At 44.9% G+C, this 20,540-nt stretch overlaps 1 protein-coding gene across 1 annotated transcript in view; it reads left to right on the forward strand.

The window, feature by feature from the left end:
* Nucleotides 1-18,915, forward strand: part of CHRNB3 (cholinergic receptor nicotinic beta 3 subunit) — a 36,961-nt gene extending 18,046 nt beyond the window's left edge. The window contains exons 4-6 of the mRNA XM_059882376.1: nt 7,416-7,525; nt 7,781-8,663; nt 11,712-18,915. Of these exons, the coding sequence (XP_059738359.1) occupies nt 7,416-7,525; nt 7,781-8,663; nt 11,712-11,846 (1,128 nt within the window). The 3' untranslated portion in view covers nt 11,847-18,915. The remainder of the gene's footprint in view (nt 1-7,415; nt 7,526-7,780; nt 8,664-11,711) is intronic.
* The last annotated feature ends 1,625 nt before the right edge of the window (nt 18,916-20,540 follow it).

The raw sequence follows: 20,540 nt of genomic DNA on the forward strand, positions 1-20,540 counted from the left end.
GAAGGTTCTGAGTGGCCAGGTGTTACTGAATGTGGGCTGCTGTCCCAGGCCACAGCAACCCCGAGGACACAGAGCTCCCTGAATCTTACAAGGACAGCATCTTGGACCAATGTGGTTTCTCCAACAGCTGGTTCCTGTGTGTTTTATTAGTTCAGTTCAGTTAGTCAGTCGTGTCCGACTCTTTGTGACCCCATGAGCTGCAGCACGCCAGGCCTCCCTGTCCATCACCAACTCCCAGAGCCCATCCAAACTCATGTCCATTTTGTCGATGATGCCATCCAACCATCTCATCCTCTGTCCTCCCCTTTTCCTATTATTTGGTTATGCCAAGTCTTACTTGTGGCACATGGGATCTAGCTCCCTGTCCAGAGATTGAACCTGAGCCCCCTGCATTGACAGCACAGAGTCTTAGCCACGGCACCACCAGGGAAGTCCCTGAATTCCTGTTTTAGATCACAGTAAGTTCAGAAATATGAAGGCCTCATTGGGTGGATCCCTGCAGCTGGTTTTGGAGGAGAAAACCAAGATGCTGGCTTTTTTTTTTTTTTTTTAAACAAACCTAAGGAAAGGCTGGCCTTGCTGTAAGGTCTGGGCCATTTGCCCAAAGCCTAGTTATCTTCCCCAACCTCCAACAGCACCTATACTTCTAGGGATTTACCTTAAACCTCCGTCACCTTCTTATCTCCTTCCTTTTCCAAAGCCTCACTCTGACCTTAGCAGACGAGGCCCTGCCGTATGGTCTTCTGATTCACGTGGACCCTGAGTAAGAATGAAGTGAGTCGGGGATCCAGAGTCTTGCTGTATAAACTTGGCAGGTCACTTCCTCTCTGACTCTCTGTCTCTTCATTTATGAAATAAGGCAATACCCAGCTGCAGTGTCGCTGGGTGGTTAAAAGGTATTATGTGTGTGCATGTGACTCCTCTGAGGTCTGGCAGGTAGTGGGAACTCAATAAATGTCATTTCCTGGTGCCCTCTTCATAGACTTCCTCATCTTTAATGACAAATCCCGTTTCTTGGCCTTGACAACTCAGATATAATGGGAATATGATGGTGGTTTAGTCGCTAAGTTGTGTCCGACTCTTTTGACCCCATGGACTGTAGTCTGCCAGGCTCCTCTGTCCATGGGATTTTCCAGGCAAGAATACTGGAGTGGGTTGCCATGCCCTCCTCCAGGGGATCTTCCCAACCCAGGGATGGAACCGGGGTCTTCTGCATTGCAGGCAGATTCTTTACCAACTGAGCTACGAGGGACGCCCCAATGGGAATATGAGACATATAATATGCCATGTTGCCGTCTTTAAGATTAAAATGAATCAACAATAATTTCATTAATTTAATTTGGGGGGTGGCATATTACATGGCTTGAGGGATCTTCGTTCCCCAAACAGGGATCGAACCCAGGCCCATGGCAATGAAAGTGTCAAGTCCTAACCACTGGCTCTGCAGGGAATTCCGACATTAATTTAGTTTTAAGAATTTCACACCTGACTTTGAGGTAATTGAAAATCCCAGGGTGTCCCAGAGGTTGCCGATCAAGGCACCAGCAGGGAATATTTGTTTCTTGCTATCTTTTGGTCTTGGGATTAATAATTATTAATGTTTATAATAATAATTTTTCTAATTATTAAGAATCATTAGAAGACTTCATTTATTATTTTTAAAAGTCATGACAATTTCTTTTTTAAGTCTTATGATTTAGGTTTAAATGAAATTTGGTTCTGGATTGTTCTGCAGCTTGACATTTATGAATGATATTTCAGGTAATATATGTAAGAAAATTTTAAGGAAATATATATGATATGGATTTGAAGTTGCACTTTTTGGAATTAAGAAAGCTAGACTGGGAGTATTTTTCTATTTTTTTTCTCAGTCTGAGATTAACTTTGGTATTTGGCCCTGACCTACCCTGTGCTCCCCTGTTCCTATAATAATAACAAGCTCTCAAGCCCGGGACTGTGGCAAAGTGGAGCTGATGTTTGTACAGAGCTTTGAGAATCTTGGCTGGGACATGCTGTGTGAACACTGGATACTGTTTCTAATCTCCTGCTTTAGAAAGGCAGAGACAGGAGGTTAATCTCCAACCCCAGGGTTTCAGAGGGAGAAGGGAAATGACCAGAAGCCTCACAGCCCCTTACAGAGCAGGACAGAGGATTTGGGCTCTGAATCCTCATCCTGATTCAGCTGACTTTAGTACGAGCAATGATGCTGTGGTGTGGGGCTCAGCCAGCATCATGGTGGACCATGTCCTGCTGGATTTTGGTGAGCCCCTCTGATGGCATGTTGGCGGGGACAGCATCTCTAATTCCCCAGGTCTGACCTCAGAAGGACACTGAAACTGTAAGGAATGTCTCTCCAGTCTTGCAAAGGAGCATAGCCAGTGAAGGATGGTCCAGGGGTGGAACTCTAATTTGATGTTCAATGCATTCTCTCTCTCTTTCTGTCTTGGGTACCCCCAACAGAGTCCCACTGACCATGAGTCCCACCTGTTCTTTACTGTTCAAGAACGTACCCTGAATCCACTGGAGCTGATTTTATATCCTCCTCAAGGATTCAGACATGCCCCTCATTCATCCAGCCACTCACATCTGCTCTTCATCCTGGAACAGAATCCTCAGTAGCCCTGCTCCTTCCTCCATGGTACCCACTGCCCGCTCCTGCCCTCTGTCTCAGCTACAGTGTCATCCAATCAGAACCGCCTTCCCTGTCCACTCAATGTCCCCCATTTTTTCACCCAAACCACCCCCTTCGTGGCCGTGAGCACAGGGTGATGGTTTGCCTGTTAGTTCATGGGTTCTAGAATCTTCCCTGGTGGCTCAGTTAGGTAAAGAGTCTCCCTGCAGTGTGGGAGACCTGGGTTTGATCCCTGGGTTCGGAAGATCCCCTGGAGAAGGGAATAGCAACCCACTCCAGCAATCTTGCCTGGAAAATCCCATGGACGGAGGAGCCTTGCGGGGCTCTAGTCCATGGGGTCGCAAAGAGTCAACACAACTGAACAGCTGACACACACACTCCCCACCAGGAGTTCCCACAGAAAGGAGTGTGAGTCTGTCTGGGGGGCAGAAAGAGGACTGAATGGTCTATCACGGGCTCTGGTCTGAGGCAGCCCCAGGTAGGAAGACAAGGTGGCCCTGCTCAGAGCTGGTATAAACCTTGCATATTTGTGGGATGGATTAATTTCCCCCGAATATTAAGTTCCTGAAGCACAGCCTCTGGACTTCCTCGGGCCACAACTCTCCATCCTGCTGCTGGAGGTGCGATGAGCAAGACGAATCTTTCCAACGGAACCACCTCTCCCCCGGGGCTTGGCCCGTTTCCCTGAGCACAGTCTGCACAGCTGCTGTGCGTTTGCCCCTGGAATCTGAGCTCCCCACTTCTTCCTGGGCTGCAGAGCCAGGCTTCGATAAAGGTGACCAGTTCCTGTAGAAGAGAGAAGGCTGAATTCCAGAAGCAGGCGATTTTTTTGGAGATCTTTAGGTTCCAAGTGGAGACACTGTGGGTTTGGGCTCACTAACACTGTGCTCACTTAACACTGATATTAAAGAAGGAGCCAGAGTGTAAGAGACCAGTTCTAGTCAGTCTGCCTAAACGTGTCTGTCTGCAAGGCTCGTCCCTGTGTACCTGCTGCTTGCTCCCTTTGCTGTTGCTGGTCAGTCACGAAGTCGTGTCCGATGCCTTGCGACCCCATAGACTGCAGCACACCAGGCTTCCCTGTCCTTCACCATCTCCCCGGGTTTGCTCAAACTCATGTCCATTGAGTTGGTGATACCATCCAACCATCTCATCCTCTGTCACCCCCTTCTCCTTTTGCCTTCAATCTTTCCCAGCCTCAGGGTCGTTTCCAGTGAGTCGGCTCTTGACATCAGATGCCCAAAGTATTGAAACTTCAGCTTCATCTTCAGTCGTTCCAATGAATATTCAGCGTTGATTTCCTTTAGGTTTGACTGGTTTGATCTCCTTGCTGTCCAAGGGACTTCAGGAGTCTTCTCTAGCACCACAATTCGAAAGCATCAATTTTTTGGCGCTCAACCTTCTTTACTGTCCAACTCTCACATCCATACTTGATTACTGGAAAAACCATAGCTTTGACTGTATGGACCTTTGTCAGCAAAGTGATGTCTCTGCTTTTTAATATGCTGTCTAGGTTTGATGAAAATGAAAGAGGAGAGTGAAAAAGTTTGCTTAAAGCTCAACATTCAGAAAACTAAGATCATGGCATCTGGTCCCATCACTTCATGGGAAATAGATGGGGAAACAGTGGAAACAGTGTCAGACTTTATTTTTTGGGGCTCCAAAATCACTGCAGATGGTGATTGCAGCCATGAAATTAAAAGAGGCTTACTCCTTGGAAGGAAAGTTATGACCAACCTAGATAGCATATTCAAAAGCAGAGACATTACTTTACCAACAAAGGTCTATCTAGTCAAGGCTATGGTTTTTCCAGTAGTCATGTATGGATGTGAGAGTTGGACCGTGAGGAAAGCTGAGCATTGAAGAATTGATGCTTTTGAACTGTGGTGTTGGAGAAGACTCTTGAGAGTCCCTTGGTCTGCAAGGAGATCCAACCAGTCCATTCTGAAGGAGATCAGCCCTGGGATTTCTTTGGAAGGAATGATGCTAAAGCTGAAACTCCAGTACTTTGGCCACCTCACGCGAAGAGTTGACTCATTGGAAAAGACCCTGATGCTGGGAGGGATTGGGGTCAGGAGGAGAAGGGGACGACAGAGGATGAGATGGCTGGATGGCATCACTGACTCGATGGACGTGAGTCTGAGTGAACTCCGGGAGTTGGTGATGGACAGGGAGGCCGGGCGTGCTGCGATTCATGGGGTCGCAAACAGTCGGACCCGACTGAGCGACTGAACTGAACTGAACTAGGTTTGTCATAGCTTTCTTTCCAAGGAGCAAGTGTCTTTTAATTTCGTGGGGGCAATCACCATCCACAGTGATTTTGGAGCCCAAGAAAATAAAATCTGTCACTGTTTCCACTGTTGTTCCCTGCTCGAGGTCTATTTTATATGTTAAAATACACTTTTCATATATATAAGGAACTAAAACCTCAGTCATTAGAAAACAAACAACCTGATTAAAGAATATGCAGAGGACTTAACAGCCACTTCACCAAAGAAAATGTATGGATGACAAATAAGCATATGAAGAAAAGCTCAATGTCATTTAGTCATTAGGAAAATGTATAGCAAAAGCCATAATGAGATACTACTTTACAACTATTATAAACATTTCAGTGTGACTGTACCCAGAACAGGAGATGATGCCAGACAGCTGGAATGCTCATGCATTGCTAGTGGGAACAGAAAATGATCCAGCCACTCTGGTGCCATATAAAGTTAAACATAGACTTACCCTATGACCCTGCCATCCTCTCCTAGGTATTTACCCAAGAGAAAAGAAAATGTTTTTCACCCCCAAACCTACAAAATTTTTATAGTCACTTTATTTATAGTCATTAAGAATTGGAATGAATACAAACATTTTACCTGGTAAATGGATTAAAAAAATTGTGTTATATCCCTACAATGGAATACTTCTCACTAATAAAAAATAAACAACCTACCTAGAATCCAAAAATGTATTTCAATAGGTAAAAGAAGTCTGGATGGACAGGCCATGGACTGTGATTCCATTCTCTGGCATTCTGGGAAAGGCAACATCACAGGATCAGAAAACAGAGCGGTGGTTGCCTGGGATGGGGAGGTGCGAGTGTTGATTGCAAAGCGCAGCCTAAGGAAAACTGGGAGCAGGGGAGCTGTCCTGGTATCTTGATGGTGATCATGACTATCCAACTGTTTGACTATAGAACCGGACACAAAAGAGTGAATTTTATTGTATGTAAATATTTTAAACGTAAAAGTGAAAAACCAAAAATGCTGCTCTGGGTTCCCTTCAACATTTCTGAGATTCAGACTTGCTGCTGATAGTGGAAGTCTGCTTGTGTTAGTCACTCAGTCGTGTTCAACTCTTTGAGACCCCATGGACTGCAGCCCACCAGGCTCCTCCATCTATGGAATTCTCCAGGCAAGAATACTGGATTGGGTTGCCAAGTCTCCTTAGCAGGAGACAAATTATTCATAGAAAGGAAATTGTATTTGCTTTTCAAAGTGGGCAGAGGAAGAGGAAGGAAGAGAGAAGCCTGTGAGTACCGAGTAAGCATGGTAAATGCTTTATTAGTTTGAGCTCTTAAACTGCCAGCCTTCATATGCATGGTTTTCCATAAGGAGTCATGCAGTTTTTTTTTTTAATCCTTTAAGTGTAGCTTTCTAACGTCCCTACCTTTTAAAATTTGGTTTTCAAGGGTCAAGCCTCACAAATATTGTCTAAGAGAGACAGTGTCTCATCTTGAGTGTATCATTCCATCCTTTTCCAGGCATCATGCATATTTCAATATTGTACCATCTAGTGAATTATCCATCTGCTGACTCCTGATTTTTTAATGACAAAGTTGGCATCACTAGGCTGCAGGGAGCCTCATACTGGGCACACCCTCCTGACTTTCTGAAATGTCATTTAATATTATCCTTCATTATTCCTCAACTGTCCACATGACAGATGGTGGGATAATTCACTTTCAGGTCAGATTTCATAACATTCTGGATTCCAAATCTTTTTAAGTCCGCTTCTACTGCAATTGGGTCATCCATACATCATCCTTTCGACCTTCATAATCCAATCAATTAATGGTTTTGTTAATCTGGATCCATCAGCCCCTGTAAACCATGCTAAATGATTTCATTCTATTACGAGGAAAAATATGCAAGCTAACAACATTTAGCAATATAATTTAAAACTAGATTTGGTGCTTCACAGAATAAGAACAGGTTAGAATGTAAAAGGAAATTCTTGGAAAATATTTTTCCATTGCATAAAACTTATAATGTCCTCAAGAGTAGTCAGCAGATACTGGATATTTCATATTAGCATACTGTGTGGATCTTTGTCCAAGACTCTTGATTGATATTCAGAATCATTGATATCCATTTTCATGAGATAACTATATCGCTGGATGGACCAACTCTCCAAGAATAAACTGAGTTAGAGCTGTCTTTGCTTTTCTTTTGTTTCTTCAGAGAAAATAGACTGAAAACAAATAGGTCACAAATCAGTGAAGTTTGTTGCTGAGCCTCTATCATTTGTGAGGTGGTCATGGCAATTTTGGAATTCCCAGGCTGGACAGGTGTGAGAGTCTAGACCATCAAACACCAGGCTGGCTCAGGCTATACCTTCAACTGCCCTGAGTCACAGACCAGGGCCATAGGCCTAAAGCAGATGTATTTCTCTTTTAAAATAAAACAAGAGATTCATAAATTAACAGAAACTTGGAGATTCCAAACTCGAACTGAATTTCCAGAATAAAATTATTCTGAAATAATTGTATTAATTTATATTCATTTCCACACAGGAATGGACAGACCACAAGTTACGCTGGAATCCGGATGAATACGGTGGGATTCATTCCATTAAAGTTCCGTCAGAATCTCTCTGGCTTCCTGACATAGTTCTCTTTGAAAAGTAAGTCTCGCAGAAGACAAATCCGCTAGTCCGATGAGGCATGGAAATAGAAAAGCCTGATTGTGCCAAAATAATTAAGAGAAAGGTACAACCTTGATGAGAGAATTGTTCCTTTCGGAAATCTTGTTTGATGCTGTGATAGGAAAGGAATAAAATACAAATAGAACAGTGGTGGGGGGGGGGGTGCGCAGGGGGAGACTGCTAATCTGTGTTAGACTAACCTAGACTAACCGCGAGCGAACCGTCTTTCCACAGCGCCGACGGCCGGTTCGAAGGCTCGCTCATGACCAAGGCTGTGGTCAGATCGGACGGGACCGTGGCGTGGACGCCTCCCGCCAGCTACAAGAGCTCCTGTACCATGGACGTCACGTTCTTCCCGTTCGACCGGCAGAACTGCTCCATGAAGTTCGGGTCCTGGACTTACGACGGGACCATGGTGGACCTCGTCCTCACAGACGAGAACGTGGACCGGAAGGACTTCTTCGACAACGGAGAGTGGGAGATCCTGAACGCCAAGGGCACGGCCGGGGGCCGGAGGCACGGCGCCTACTGGTACCCGTTCATCAGCTACTCCTTCGTGCTGCGCCGCCTGCCCCTGTTCTACACGCTCTTCCTCATCGTCCCGTGTCTGGGGCTGTCCTTCCTGACCGTGCTGGTCTTCTACTTGCCTTCCGACGAGGGCGAGAAGCTCTCCTTATCCACCTCTGTCCTGGTTTCCCTCACGGTCTTCCTCCTGGTGATTGAGGAGATCATCCCGTCTTCCTCCAAGGTCATCCCGCTCATCGGGGAGTACCTCCTGTTCATCATGGTCTTCGTCACCCTGTCCATCATCGTCACCGTGTTTGTCATCAACGTCCACCACAGATCTTCCTCAACCTACCACCCCATGGTCCCCTGGGTTAAGCGGCTCTTTCTGCAAACCCTTCCTAAGTTACTCTGCATGAAGGACCACGTGGATCGCTACTCTCTCCCAGGTAAAGAGGAGAGGAAACCCGCCCTGAGAGGTCAAGTCCTCGAAAGAAGGAAACAAAAGCAGATGAGTGATGGAGAAAAAGTTCTGGTTGCTTTCCTGGAAAAGGCGGCGGATTCCATCAGATACATTTCCAGCCACGTGAAGAAGGAGCATTTCATCAGCCAGGTGAGGGAGCTGTTGTGAGCCTCGACTGAGATTTTTAATGTCTGTTTGCAACAAATAGGGTCCCTGTTTCAAACGTGACCTTATCAGCTACCTGCTTGACATGCATATAACTTCACACAAGCCCTGACACAGAATAGGGACTTCAGTATGAATTTTCAGGGAGACCTTCACAAAAACAGAATGAGCAAAAGAGAAGCAACTCTAGATTAAGCACAGCTCCTTCTTATTAGATGTGAGTCTATTTAAGTAATTCAATTCTACATTGAAGTTGTTTGTCCAGGTCTCTGGTCATTTATCTCTCATTTTTTTATGGGATGATGGATAGCTCTATTCAGGATATTTGGAAATCAGAAAACAGAAAGAGTCAAGCTTTATATTAATACAAAACATGATGTAACAGCAAGTATTTAGTTCACAAATTTAGTTTTTAAGATGTGGAAAGGATATGGATTTAAGACTCAAAACAGTTCTGCTTGCAGATGCTACCCATGTTCCACTGGCTTGAGAAAAGCTGCTTAACCTGACCTTGTTTTCTGAACTCTCCCTTGAAGGGAGGAATTACAGACATCAAGTACAAAATATGTATTATGGGCCCAGCACACATGGTCTCATGATGTGCAGACAATAAACATTAATTCTCATCTTTCTTCTCTCCATCTCTCCCTCCTCTAAATGGTCCTTCCCCTGCGGAAGGAAAATATTATTTGACATGTAAATACTTAGCACAAACGGTAGTCTGTTGCTTAAAAAGAGTTAATATTTATACCAGTTTATACAGTTCTATTATTTTACTCTAAAATAAGTGAAAATTAGTGCCAACAGCCTAATGCCATAAACAAACTTAAGAAAGAATAGGTTTTTCAAGAAACAGCTTCTGTATTTCATATGGGCACTGCCTAGTACCTCCTCTCTCTTATAATTTGTTGTTTTTTAAATCCACTTAAAAAATTTTTTTAAAGCACTGGGGAAAGAAATGCTGCTATGGAACAAGCATTTCAGCTATTCTTAAGGTTTTCTATTTCTTTATTTACATCTTTTAGAAATTCTAACACAAAGATTTAAATGGTTTTTTATAGACTTCCCTGGTAATACAGTGGTTAAGCTTTCCAAAGCAGGGAATGTGGGTTTGATCCCTGGTCAGACAGCTAAGATCCCACATGCCTTGTGGCCAAAATAAATATATAAATAAACACCAAAGCAACGTCGTAACAAATTCAAAAAGACTTTAATAATGGGTCACATCAAGACTAAAGTATTTTTTAAATTTTTAAAATCAAAAGTAGCTTTTAAAAAACTATAAAAATAACACGTTGTTGGCATAAGGAATTTGGAAAATATGAAACATTTAAGACGATTCACATCACTAATAATCCCCCACTTAAGGTTGACACTTTTTAAAATTAAATGTGTTTATTTTTAATTGGAGGATAATTGCTTTACAATATTGTGGTGGTTTCTGCCATATATCAACATGAATCAGCTGCAGGTATATGTATGTGAAACTCCCTCCTACCTCCCACCCCATCCCACTTCTCTACGTTGTCACAGAGCTCCAGATTTGAGCTCCTGCATCATACGGTAAATTTCCACTGGCTTTCTAATTATACATATGGTAGTGTATATGTCTCAATGCTACTCTCTCAACTCATCCCACCCTCTCCTTCCCCACTGTGTCCACAAGTCTGATCTCTGTGTCTGCGTCTCCATTAAAGTGAAGTGAAAGTCGCTCAGTCGTGTCTGACTCTGCGACCCCATGGACTATAGAGCCCATGGAATTCTCCAGGCCAGAATACTGTAGTGGGTAGCCTTTCCTATCTCCAGGGGATCTTCCCAACCCAGGGATTGAACCCAGGTCTCCCGCGTTGCAGGTAGATTCTTTACCAGATGAGCCACCAGAGAGGTCTCCATTGCTGCCCTGCAAATAGGTTCGTCAGTACCGTCTTTCTAGATTCCATATATATGCGTTAATATATGTTATTTGCTGCTGCTGCTAAGTCGCTTCAGTTGTGTCCAACTCTGTGAGACACCATAGATGTCAGCCCACCAGGCTCCCTGGTCCCTGGGATTCTCCAGGCAAGAACACTGGAGTGGGTTGCCATTTCCTTCTCCAATGCATGAAAGTGAAAAGTGAAAGTGAAGTCACTCAGTCATGTCCGACTCTTAGCGACCCCATGGACTGCAGCCTACCAGGCTCCTCTGTCCATGGAATTTTCCAGGCAAGAGTACTGGAGTGGGTAGCCATTGCCTTCTTCCATATGTTATTTGACACTTAACATTTTCACCTTCTTTGTGGTTTTCCCTAAGGCTTTATTTCTAAACCTCTACGTGCACAATATTTTCAAGTTCTACATCAGCATCTATGTTCCTTCTAGAACAGCAGGCATCCTGCTCAGCACTGTCTTTACCAAATCCCCAGGTAGAAGAAATGGGACCTTTATTTTCCCTTGAAAGACCTCTGGCCTGGTCTCTGAGACTCCCCCAGCCCGCAGCTTGTCCTGGTCTGACCTGGCCCTCCCAGGCTGCAGACCAGTCTCCCAACCTCCCTTCCTCCAGAGGGACTGGGTCTCCTCTGTCCCTCACCACTTCCTGTCATCTCCTCCAGGAGTGTCCCCCATAGCCCTACCCAGCTGTGGAGTGGGGGAAAAGAGGCCACTGAAATAAGTGACCCCCAAAATCCTTAATTTATAAATCTGTGCTATATTTCCTATGCCATAACAGGAAGCATTGCAGTAGGAGATGCTGGCTTTTTATTTGGGTAAAAATCAGGCTTTTTCTGTTTTAGTCAGTACCATTTACAACTGCATCAGTGATTCTGTTATTTCTATTTTACCTCCTCGATGTTGATGAAAGCGTTTCCCTGAACTTGAGCTACACGCCGTTTTCTTGGGCACCAACCATGAGGTCCCAGGAAGTCGATGTCTCGGGGGAGGTGTCAGGTGCGTTTGGAAAACTGCAGGGCTGTGATCCGAATAGGATTCCTTTGAAGTCCCTGAACTCAGAACAGCCGTGCAGCATCCTGAATGGAAGGTGTCCTTTTCTCTTCCGCAGGTGGTGCAAGACTGGAAGTTCGCAGCTCAAGTTCTCGACCGGATCTTCCTGTGGCTCTTTCTGATCGCATCTGTCACCGGCTCGGTTCTGATTTTCACCCCTGCTTTGAAGATGTGGCTACACAGTTACCATTAGGAGCAGGAATCCAGAGCGATCTAACACACGCCCCTAAAGACAGAATCACACCTTAGAGCTGACATCCAGCCCCCATGTGTATACAGCATGCAAACCCACGTGCTCGTCAGGAGGCCCCGAGGGTGGACAGTGTCTTGTGTCGTCCTCAGAGAGGCTGAACCTCGGTTGCCATGACAGCGAGTTGGGTGTCAATTAAGCAGATCCTCCCCCGGACCCCGGCTTTGGCTTCCGCAGACATTCAAGGAGAAATTGTGAGTCTGGGCCTGAGATCACGAGCCTGTGACACACAAGGGCGGTTGCTGTGTTTCGCCAAGAACTCCAGGAAAGGGAAGACTCCAGCATGGGCTGGTGTCCTTGGTGGTTTTGCCCGGCTGCCAGCTGGCACTGGCATTGTGGCCATTGCTTCTGTAGCCATGCGCCTGCCCTGCGGGTGAGCTGTTTGGGGCATCACACGGGTACCAGGGCAACCCCAGGCACGGCACACCTGTCATTACTAAGACTCCAGGAAGACTGGTGACTCAAGTCCCCCAAACCTGGCATTCGTTCTGCGTGGTCTGGCTCGAATGTGGGCCACCTTTAAGCCGGGTTCCTCGTGGCTCCTTCATAGGCTCACGACGGTGTTCAGGTGGTCACGCCAGAGGCTGCTATGGAGTAGGACTTGCTGTAAGGCCATAGCAAAATAACTTGCAGTAGAAACAGTGTCATCGGCTGCCAGGAGGGCAGTTATTATACCCATTCTCTTTTCCTAGAAAACTGAAATTCTGAATGTGCTCTGATAATGGTTTTTTTATGTCCCCTCATCTAATCTAACCCATATCAGCAGCATCCTCTGGGCTGCTCACCCAGTTTTTTCTCTCTCCCTCCCCTCTCTGCTTGCTGCTTCTTCCTCTGAGAACACTTCAGTTCTACTCTCTTAGCAAATTTCAGTTATACAAAGCAGTGTTATCAACAGTGGTCACCATATTTTATATTAGATCCTCTGACCTTATTCATCTTGTAACCCAAAGTGTGTGGCCTTTTACCAACCTCTCCCCATTTCCCCACCCCCCAGCCCCTGGCAACCACTTCCCTCTCTCTGTTTCCAAGAGTTCAAGTTTTTTTTTTTTTCCCCTAGATTCCACGTATGAATGAGATCATGCAGTATTGTCTTTCCCTGTCTGCCTTATTTCAAAGCAACATGTCCTCTGGGTTCATCTATATTGTTGCAAATGACAGGATTTCCTTCTTTTTATGAATTGCATTCCATTACATATATATCACATTGGCTTTATCCATTAATCTGTGGACAGACAGACAAGTAAGTTGTTCCATGTCTTGAGTGTTGTCAGTAATGCTGCAGTGAACATGAGGGTACAGATATCACTTTGAGAGAATTATTTCGTTTCCAGGAGTGGGGTTGCTGGAATGTATTCTCCACATTCCCGTCCACATTTGTTGTCTCTTGTCTTGCTTATGACAACCATCCTAATAAGCACAAGGTGATCCCTCCAGGTGGTGGGTTTTTTTTTTTGTTGTTATTTATTTGGCTGCGCTGGGTCTTAGTCGTGGCATGCAGGGTCTTCGTTGCTCATGTGAGGTCTTTCACTGCAGCGCACGGACCCTCCAGTTGTGGTCACAGGCCCAGTAGTTGCTTGTGGTATGCGGAATCTTTGTTCCCTGACCAGGGATCAAACCCACCTCCCCTGCATTGCAAGGTGGAATCTTAACCACTCGACCAGCAGGGAAGCCCCTCGCTGTGGTTTTGATTTGCGTTCCCCTGATGCTGAGCACCTCTCATCTACGTGCTGGCCATCAGATTGCCGTCTTCGGAAACGTATCTCTTCAGATCCTTGACCCATTTTTAAACTGGGTTGTTTGGGTTTTTGCCGCTGAGATGGTCCTTGCATATTTTGAATAGAAGCCTCTTACTGAATGTCTGTTTTGCGAACATCTCCTCCCCTTCTGTAGGTTGCCTTTCATACTGATGGTTCCCTTTGCTGTGCAGTCCCGCTTGTTCATTGCGCTTTTACTGCCTTTGCTTTGGTGTCAAATCCCAACCTCCCCCCAAAAAAACCCATCACCAAGACCCTTCCCATTCCGTTTGCCTGGTCCTGCCCTCTGAGAGCGCTCATCCCCCCCACCCCACCCCGTCTCTGAGACCCAAGGGAGAGGCTCACAGATTTTTCTCTCACAGATGCCAAATCCTGGATTTTAGCTTGAAATAGCTGTTCTCCTTTCCCAGTTCTAAAATCCAAATCCTTCTCTGGATTATTTTGTGCAGAGCATGTTTCTTATAAACTCTTTGCAGCTGGCACTTAAAAAATCCAATTTAATTATTTAACCTTTTCACGCAAATTCTTACCACCACTATGTTGAACCTGATTTATGCCATTTTGTTTGTGTTTTCTGTATGATATTTTCTTATTCTTTTTTTTTTTTGGCTTCTTTAGCCTTGACTGAATTTCTGTCACTTCTTCTTCTCTAATGATTGAAAGGTATGCACCCTTTCCTAGTAATCTATTAATAAACATATTTGAACTTGTTTTTTTTACCAGTGTTGAGAACCTGTCCACTACACTCTAAGCAAAACCAGATACTAAATCACTTTCACCTCCCCCCTTTCCTTATCACCTTTTATGTTTCCTCTAAATCAGCCAGAATTTAGCTCATTTTTCATTTTCTATATTATGTGTCTCTTTCTTATGAAAAATGTCTTGACAACACGTTTTATCCACGACCCCATTGGTGGTGGTTTAGTCACTAAGTCGTGTCCAACCAACTCTTGTGACCCCATTGACTGCAGCCTGCCAGGCTCCTCTGTCCATGGGATTCTCTAGGCAAGAATACTGGAGTGGGTTGCCATTCCCTTCTCCAGGGGATCTTCCCCACCCAGGGATAGAACCCAGGTCTCCTGCACGGCAGGCAGATTCTTTACCTACTGAGCTACAAGGGAAGCCCAACCCCATTATAAACAATTAATTGTATTATTCATTTCTTGGTTCACCATTTTTTTTAATCTTAAATTTTCTCACTTTTCTAATCCTGTTTTTCCTGATCCATTTCATTTCAGAGGACTCCATCTCCAAGCCATTTGTATAGGAAGTTTTGAATGTGTTGGCCTTTCTGAATCTCTCCTTGTCTTGGCACTCAGTGAATAATGTCTTTCTTCAACTCATACAAATATTCCTGTCTTCCTTCTTTTATTATTTCCTATCTTCCATTCTCCTTCCCCTTTCTTTTTGAAATTTCTAATAGAAGGATCTTGGTATTCCTAGATGTCTTATTAACTCTTCTCTCATACTTTTTATTTAAACTCTTTACATTGTCAGCTTGATGTTGTAGCTGACTCATTTGCTTTACCGTCATGATGTCTTCTTCTATTTAGCTCACCTACCCAGGTAGGGCATTGGTTTGTTTGTAGATAAATCATGTATTTGTTTTCTAAGAACTCTATAATTCTTTTGGATGTCACACCCTCTGGACTATCTTAAGGATAACAGTTGTAGTTACTTTAAAGTCTCCTTCTATTGTTTACATTAACAGTTTTTCTTCAGGGGTTAAGTTTGCTGATTTTTGATGCTTTTTTTGTGGTCATTTGACTCAAATATTTGGAGTTTTTAAGTTGCTTATTCACCTGACAGTTAAAGCAGTTTCTCATTACAGGAAGTCTGGCCCCAGTCACTTTTCTTTACATCTTATGTTCTAAGGTGTGAGAACAGCTCGTCCTCTACCTTTGGGACACCCCTGCCTTCATGGTGGCCGGAAGTGATTGCAGGCACTGCCCTAGTTCCCTGATCCAGTGCACACTCTAGTGTTTCGTGTGTCAAAATGATCACACCCGTGAGGACAGGCTACGGAAGCCACTGTTGTCATGGACAACCACAGCAGCAGCTCCTCCAGCCTTCACTCATCTCCCTCACACAGAATCTTAGGAGCATTGTAGGGGTTTGCTGGGAAAAAGTGTAATTTCTTTGGTGGTCACAATTCTCCTGCACGGAACCGCAACTCCCATTGCTCTGTTAGGTCTGACCGTAAACCCGATCTCGTCTGTCCTGTACCTTTCAGCCACCCCCACCAGTCCAGTCTATGAAAGCACCTCAGCCGTCTTTTAGTACTCCTGTGCATTCTTGTTCATTTCACACGTCTTCCGAAATATCAGCGGGAAATGGAGGACAAAAAAGAAGAAGAAAAGGAAAGAAGCACATCGGCCAGCCTTTTATCCCAGAACTCTTGTCTAAATCCAAATCCCTATAGATGGGTCCAATTGTCCATGGCAACCGGACACTGAAAAAATCTCCCAAAGTGGTATCACACCATGAGAAGAGTGGGGTCGATTTGAAGGACTGGATGACCTTGACTTTGCTGCCTGGTGGGCTGTGGGTGTGAATGTAGACTAGAAAGATGGTTCTGTTGGGAACAGAATTGTGAACTTCCCAGCAAGAAGAAGTAAGGCGTGTCTTGACGTTAATAACCCATCCGTGTTCAGACGTGGCAGGGGGACCACGTGCACGCTCTCGGGGCCTCTGCAGACCTGCTCTGTTAGTCTTCTGGATCTTTGCTGAACTCTCCAAACTGCTGTTCCTTCCTCGAGGCACTCACCATCCTGTGCACACAAACTAGCCCTTCTCCTTCACGCCCAGTCTCTCCTTCCCTGTGCCCTTGATCCCGCCTCCCGAAAATGGTTCCTTTCATTACCCTCCTGTATTGTACAGTTTCCTTTCCTGCCAAGTGCCCAGATCTGCTCTGTTCTGAGCAGAGAACCATAGTGAACAGAAATGACGGAATTTTTTCAAATAGCCTGGACTGTGTTTTTAGACTTATTCCACTCGAATCACTCTCAAAAGCAATTCTAAACTTCAAAACAAATCACAATTATGTATTTTGGGTGTTTAAGTCATGTTCAACGTGATCATGCATTTGTTTTCAATAGGTATAAAATTTTATTCCACAAAATTGTATTTTTATGTGCATCCTGCACACATCAGGGAACATGGAGGCTCCTGGTATGACCTACGTATTTATCACTTTTCTGCACATTTTGCTGGATTTTTAAAGGGAGGCAACATGACGAAGTAGAAACTAGGGCACTAGAAATCTTGGGTTCTTGACCAGCCTTAGGTGAGACACTTGCCCTCTCTGGAGTTTAGTTTCCTGGTTAATAGCCAGAGGTTATGACTCATGACCTTTGAAGACCTCATACCTTAGAGACTAAATACTGGATCTTTAACAAGTTTTAAACCACACAAATTCTCGCTGCAATTTTGTTCCTTTGGGAAAATGTAATCGGTTCTATTGCTGCTTTAGGACAGGATTTGCAGGAATACACTGTGATGAAAATCAAGAATTCCCAGCCTTAGTCCCTAATGGGATGGTGGACTCAAAGGGCAAGTCACTGTTCTTCATTTTATTGAGAACACTGTTGACTGAATTCATTATTTAACTTGATTTAGTTCATTTAGTGTGCTGGGTAAATAACAGTACTGATCTTGGAAAGATGCATTTAGATTTGAATTCAGTTTTAAATTATGAAAAATGTCACACAGAACACTTTCCCCAGCAAGCCTCCTTCTGACCATACACAAACACAGCAAAGGCCAAGCTTTGCTACGTGCGCATGAAGCTTAAGGCTCATCACAGCTAAACTGGGAGGCAATGATGGTCTCAAGTGTGGGGAAGGATAAAATTTATATAGCATGATAATCCTAAGAAAGTCACTGCAGAAGAAAGCAGAGAAATTTTACTTTCAAATGTGTAGCAAGACAAAACGTTCCAGCTAATTCCAGCAAGTGGACGTTTGAAGACCTGTCGAGCTTTCTATCTCACACGTTCATGTGTGTGAGCATGCAGGGCACACATGCGGGCATACCCAGGTGAGCGCACAGAGAGCCCTCAGTTACTCTCATCCTTCAGCGCTCTGCTCACACCCCCTCCTCATGACGTCATCACAGAACACACAGCCCTCCCTCCCCCAGCTCCTGACTCTGAGAGTCTGTGGAGTTTTCAGCCTCTGATATACAGCTTAGAACATAATTGTTCTCTATTGCTTTATTCTGTGAATTTTATTTCCTCAGCTAAACTACAGCATACCCTCTGTTCCATCCCCAGTGGCTTCTAATAGAGTTGAGTATGTGGTCATGGTTTAATTAATATTTGTTGATTAATTAACTCAAACCACAGAGTTTGGTTATTTGTCTAAAATGAGGACAAATTTGTATTCTTGCTCAGCCCCTCCCAATATTTCCAACTCGGTGTGTGCACATGTAATTTTCAGTATGCATCTTAAAGAAATCTTTTCTTACATTAAAAAAGTTCTAAAATGCTATGATCATACTTAAAAGAATCATTAATTTCATATTGAAGTTTACCTATCTCAAGAATAGCCTAACTTAAGAAGTTGCTTGTCCAAAGTAGGATTCAACCCATAGAGCTGTGCCTTTTAAATCTTTTAATTTCTTTCTTGTCACTGACTTCTTGAAAGGAATAGATCAGTATCCCCCAAGAACGTCTCATTTTTAGGATTTGTCTGGTTACTTGCTTCTGGTATCAGTTAGCTTTTCCCTGTTTCCTGTATTTCCTGTAAGTTGGAAGGTACAACTATAATCTAGCTCAGTATTGCTGGCAGAATACATCACAGACGATGGTACGTAGTTCCTATTTACCATATAAGGGGATATGCTATCCAGCTGTTTTATCATTCGTGTTAAAACTAATGCTTGGATTAAGGCGATCTGTCCACCTAAATCTACTGGTAATTTTAGAAGTATAGCCTGTGGCCTAACACCCAGCAAAGTTACGAAGACTCTTACCTGTGACCTTGGTCCCTTTTAAAGATCGTCTCTAACCAGCTACGTTAGAACACTATAATTTTCAAAGAGTAATATCTTTATGCTGAGGTAGGTTGTTTTTTTTTTTAGTGTAATCATTTTTTCTTGGAAGCACCTACTATTATGTATCAAAATGAATTTAACTAATAGCCGTGGTAACTACCACTTATATTAAACCCGACATGCATTCCGTCTTTTCAATAAGACTTTCTATTCAATATGTCAATAAAATAGTAGTGAAAATAAAAGCAACATTATTTCTTTGTTTCGCGGACAATCTTAATGTTAGGTAAACCAAAAGCAGCAATATATCCACTGGTGTGCAATGTCACACCTCTGGGCAGAGTCACCTGGAATTAGATGTGCCCCTGAAGCCTCGGGGGTGGTCCTCGCCAGGCCAGAAGAATTAGGAATCCGCAGGGAAGTCAGCAGGAAGAGGAAGCATTGTGAAAACTGGCTCGGGCCACCTCTAAACAGCCCTGTGAGCAAAGGTGTGGTGGTTATGGAGTGTGTGAAGTGGGTGGTGTGTGTGGAGTGTGGTGGGGGTGGTGAGTGGTGTGTGTGATGCACATGGTGTGCGGTGTGTGTGGTAAGTGTGGTGGGGGTGGGGGGTGTGATGTGGTGACTAGGGTATGTGTGGTGAGTGTGGAGTGAGTGTATGGGGTGTGTGTGTATAAGGAGTACAATAGCTCTGGCTGAGAATCGCTAGCTGCACCAAAGGGTTCAGATCATAGTTTCCAAGTCAAAAGCGGGCTGGGCAAGGGAAGATGCCCCTTCCTCATTCTCCCTATCCCCCGCTGCACCCAAGGGGCACACCGCAGGCCTCCGGACGTCGGGCCGGTGGGACAGCCTATGCAGACGCTCTCCAGGCCCCTGGGTGGTACACCGAGGCCCCCGAGTCCACCTCCTGCGCCCCCCTGGGCCCTTCCCTGCCCTGGACTCTGTCCTTCCTGCCTGACTGCCCCCGACAGCAGGGATCAAGCCCCGGTGTGTTTGGCCAACTGCTGCCCACACACAGCCCCGCAGGCAGCTTTTGTTTGGCTGACACGGAGACTTAATGTTGGCTTACTTTAGTGCCTACATTTTAAAGTTAGGAGATTTTATATAAAAAGCTGGATTTTTGGTTTATCTTGACAAACCAGAAGACCAAGCTTCCCAGACCCCATTTAGCGTGACGAGAAGGACACGGAGCCCAGCCCGGGCAGATCAGCCTCTGGTGGCAGCGAGCAGACCCTGCACAGTGGGCCCCTCGTGGTCGGTCTCTCTACACGCTTCAGCATCTGCTGATGGCCAGGCTTTTCTCCTCTGCCCGCTGTCTCCGCTCCTCAGCTGGGGGAAACGTGAACACATGGGGTGGTTAGGGGAAAAACCCTCAGGATGCTTCACTTGGACCAGGGACTTGAAATGCCAACAATGTCTGCTATTCCGCTCAGCACTGACTGATCTCACTCTGAAGACGAACATGCTGCCCGCAGGTTATTTGTGTCCCTAGCCCCTGCTACAGAAAGCTTGGACCCCAACTGTCCTGACCTCCCTAAACTAAGAGTATTTGCTGCTTCCTTCTACTACCTGGTTTGCATTCAAAGCTTTCTTCTTTCTGATTACTGACAGGGCTTCCCTGGAGGCTTAGTGGGTAAAGAGTCTGCCTGCAGTGTGGGAGAGCTGTGTTCGATCCCTGGCTTGGGAAGATGCCCTGGAGAAGGAAATGTCAACCCACTCCAGTATTCTTGCCTGGATAAGCCCGTGGACAGAGGAGCCTGGTTGGCTACAGTCCACGGGGTTGCAAAGAGTCAGGCATGACTGAGTGACTATCACTGACAGTGAGAAGAGCTTTTCCCTGGCCTTTGGGAGGACCTGGGGATGGGGAGGGGAGGAGACAGGACAAGTCAGT

Source organism: Bos taurus, chromosome 27 (genome assembly GCF_002263795.3).
Source record: "Bos taurus isolate L1 Dominette 01449 registration number 42190680 breed Hereford chromosome 27, ARS-UCD2.0, whole genome shotgun sequence".
Classification (NCBI taxonomy): Eukaryota; Metazoa; Chordata; class Mammalia; order Artiodactyla; family Bovidae; genus Bos; species Bos taurus.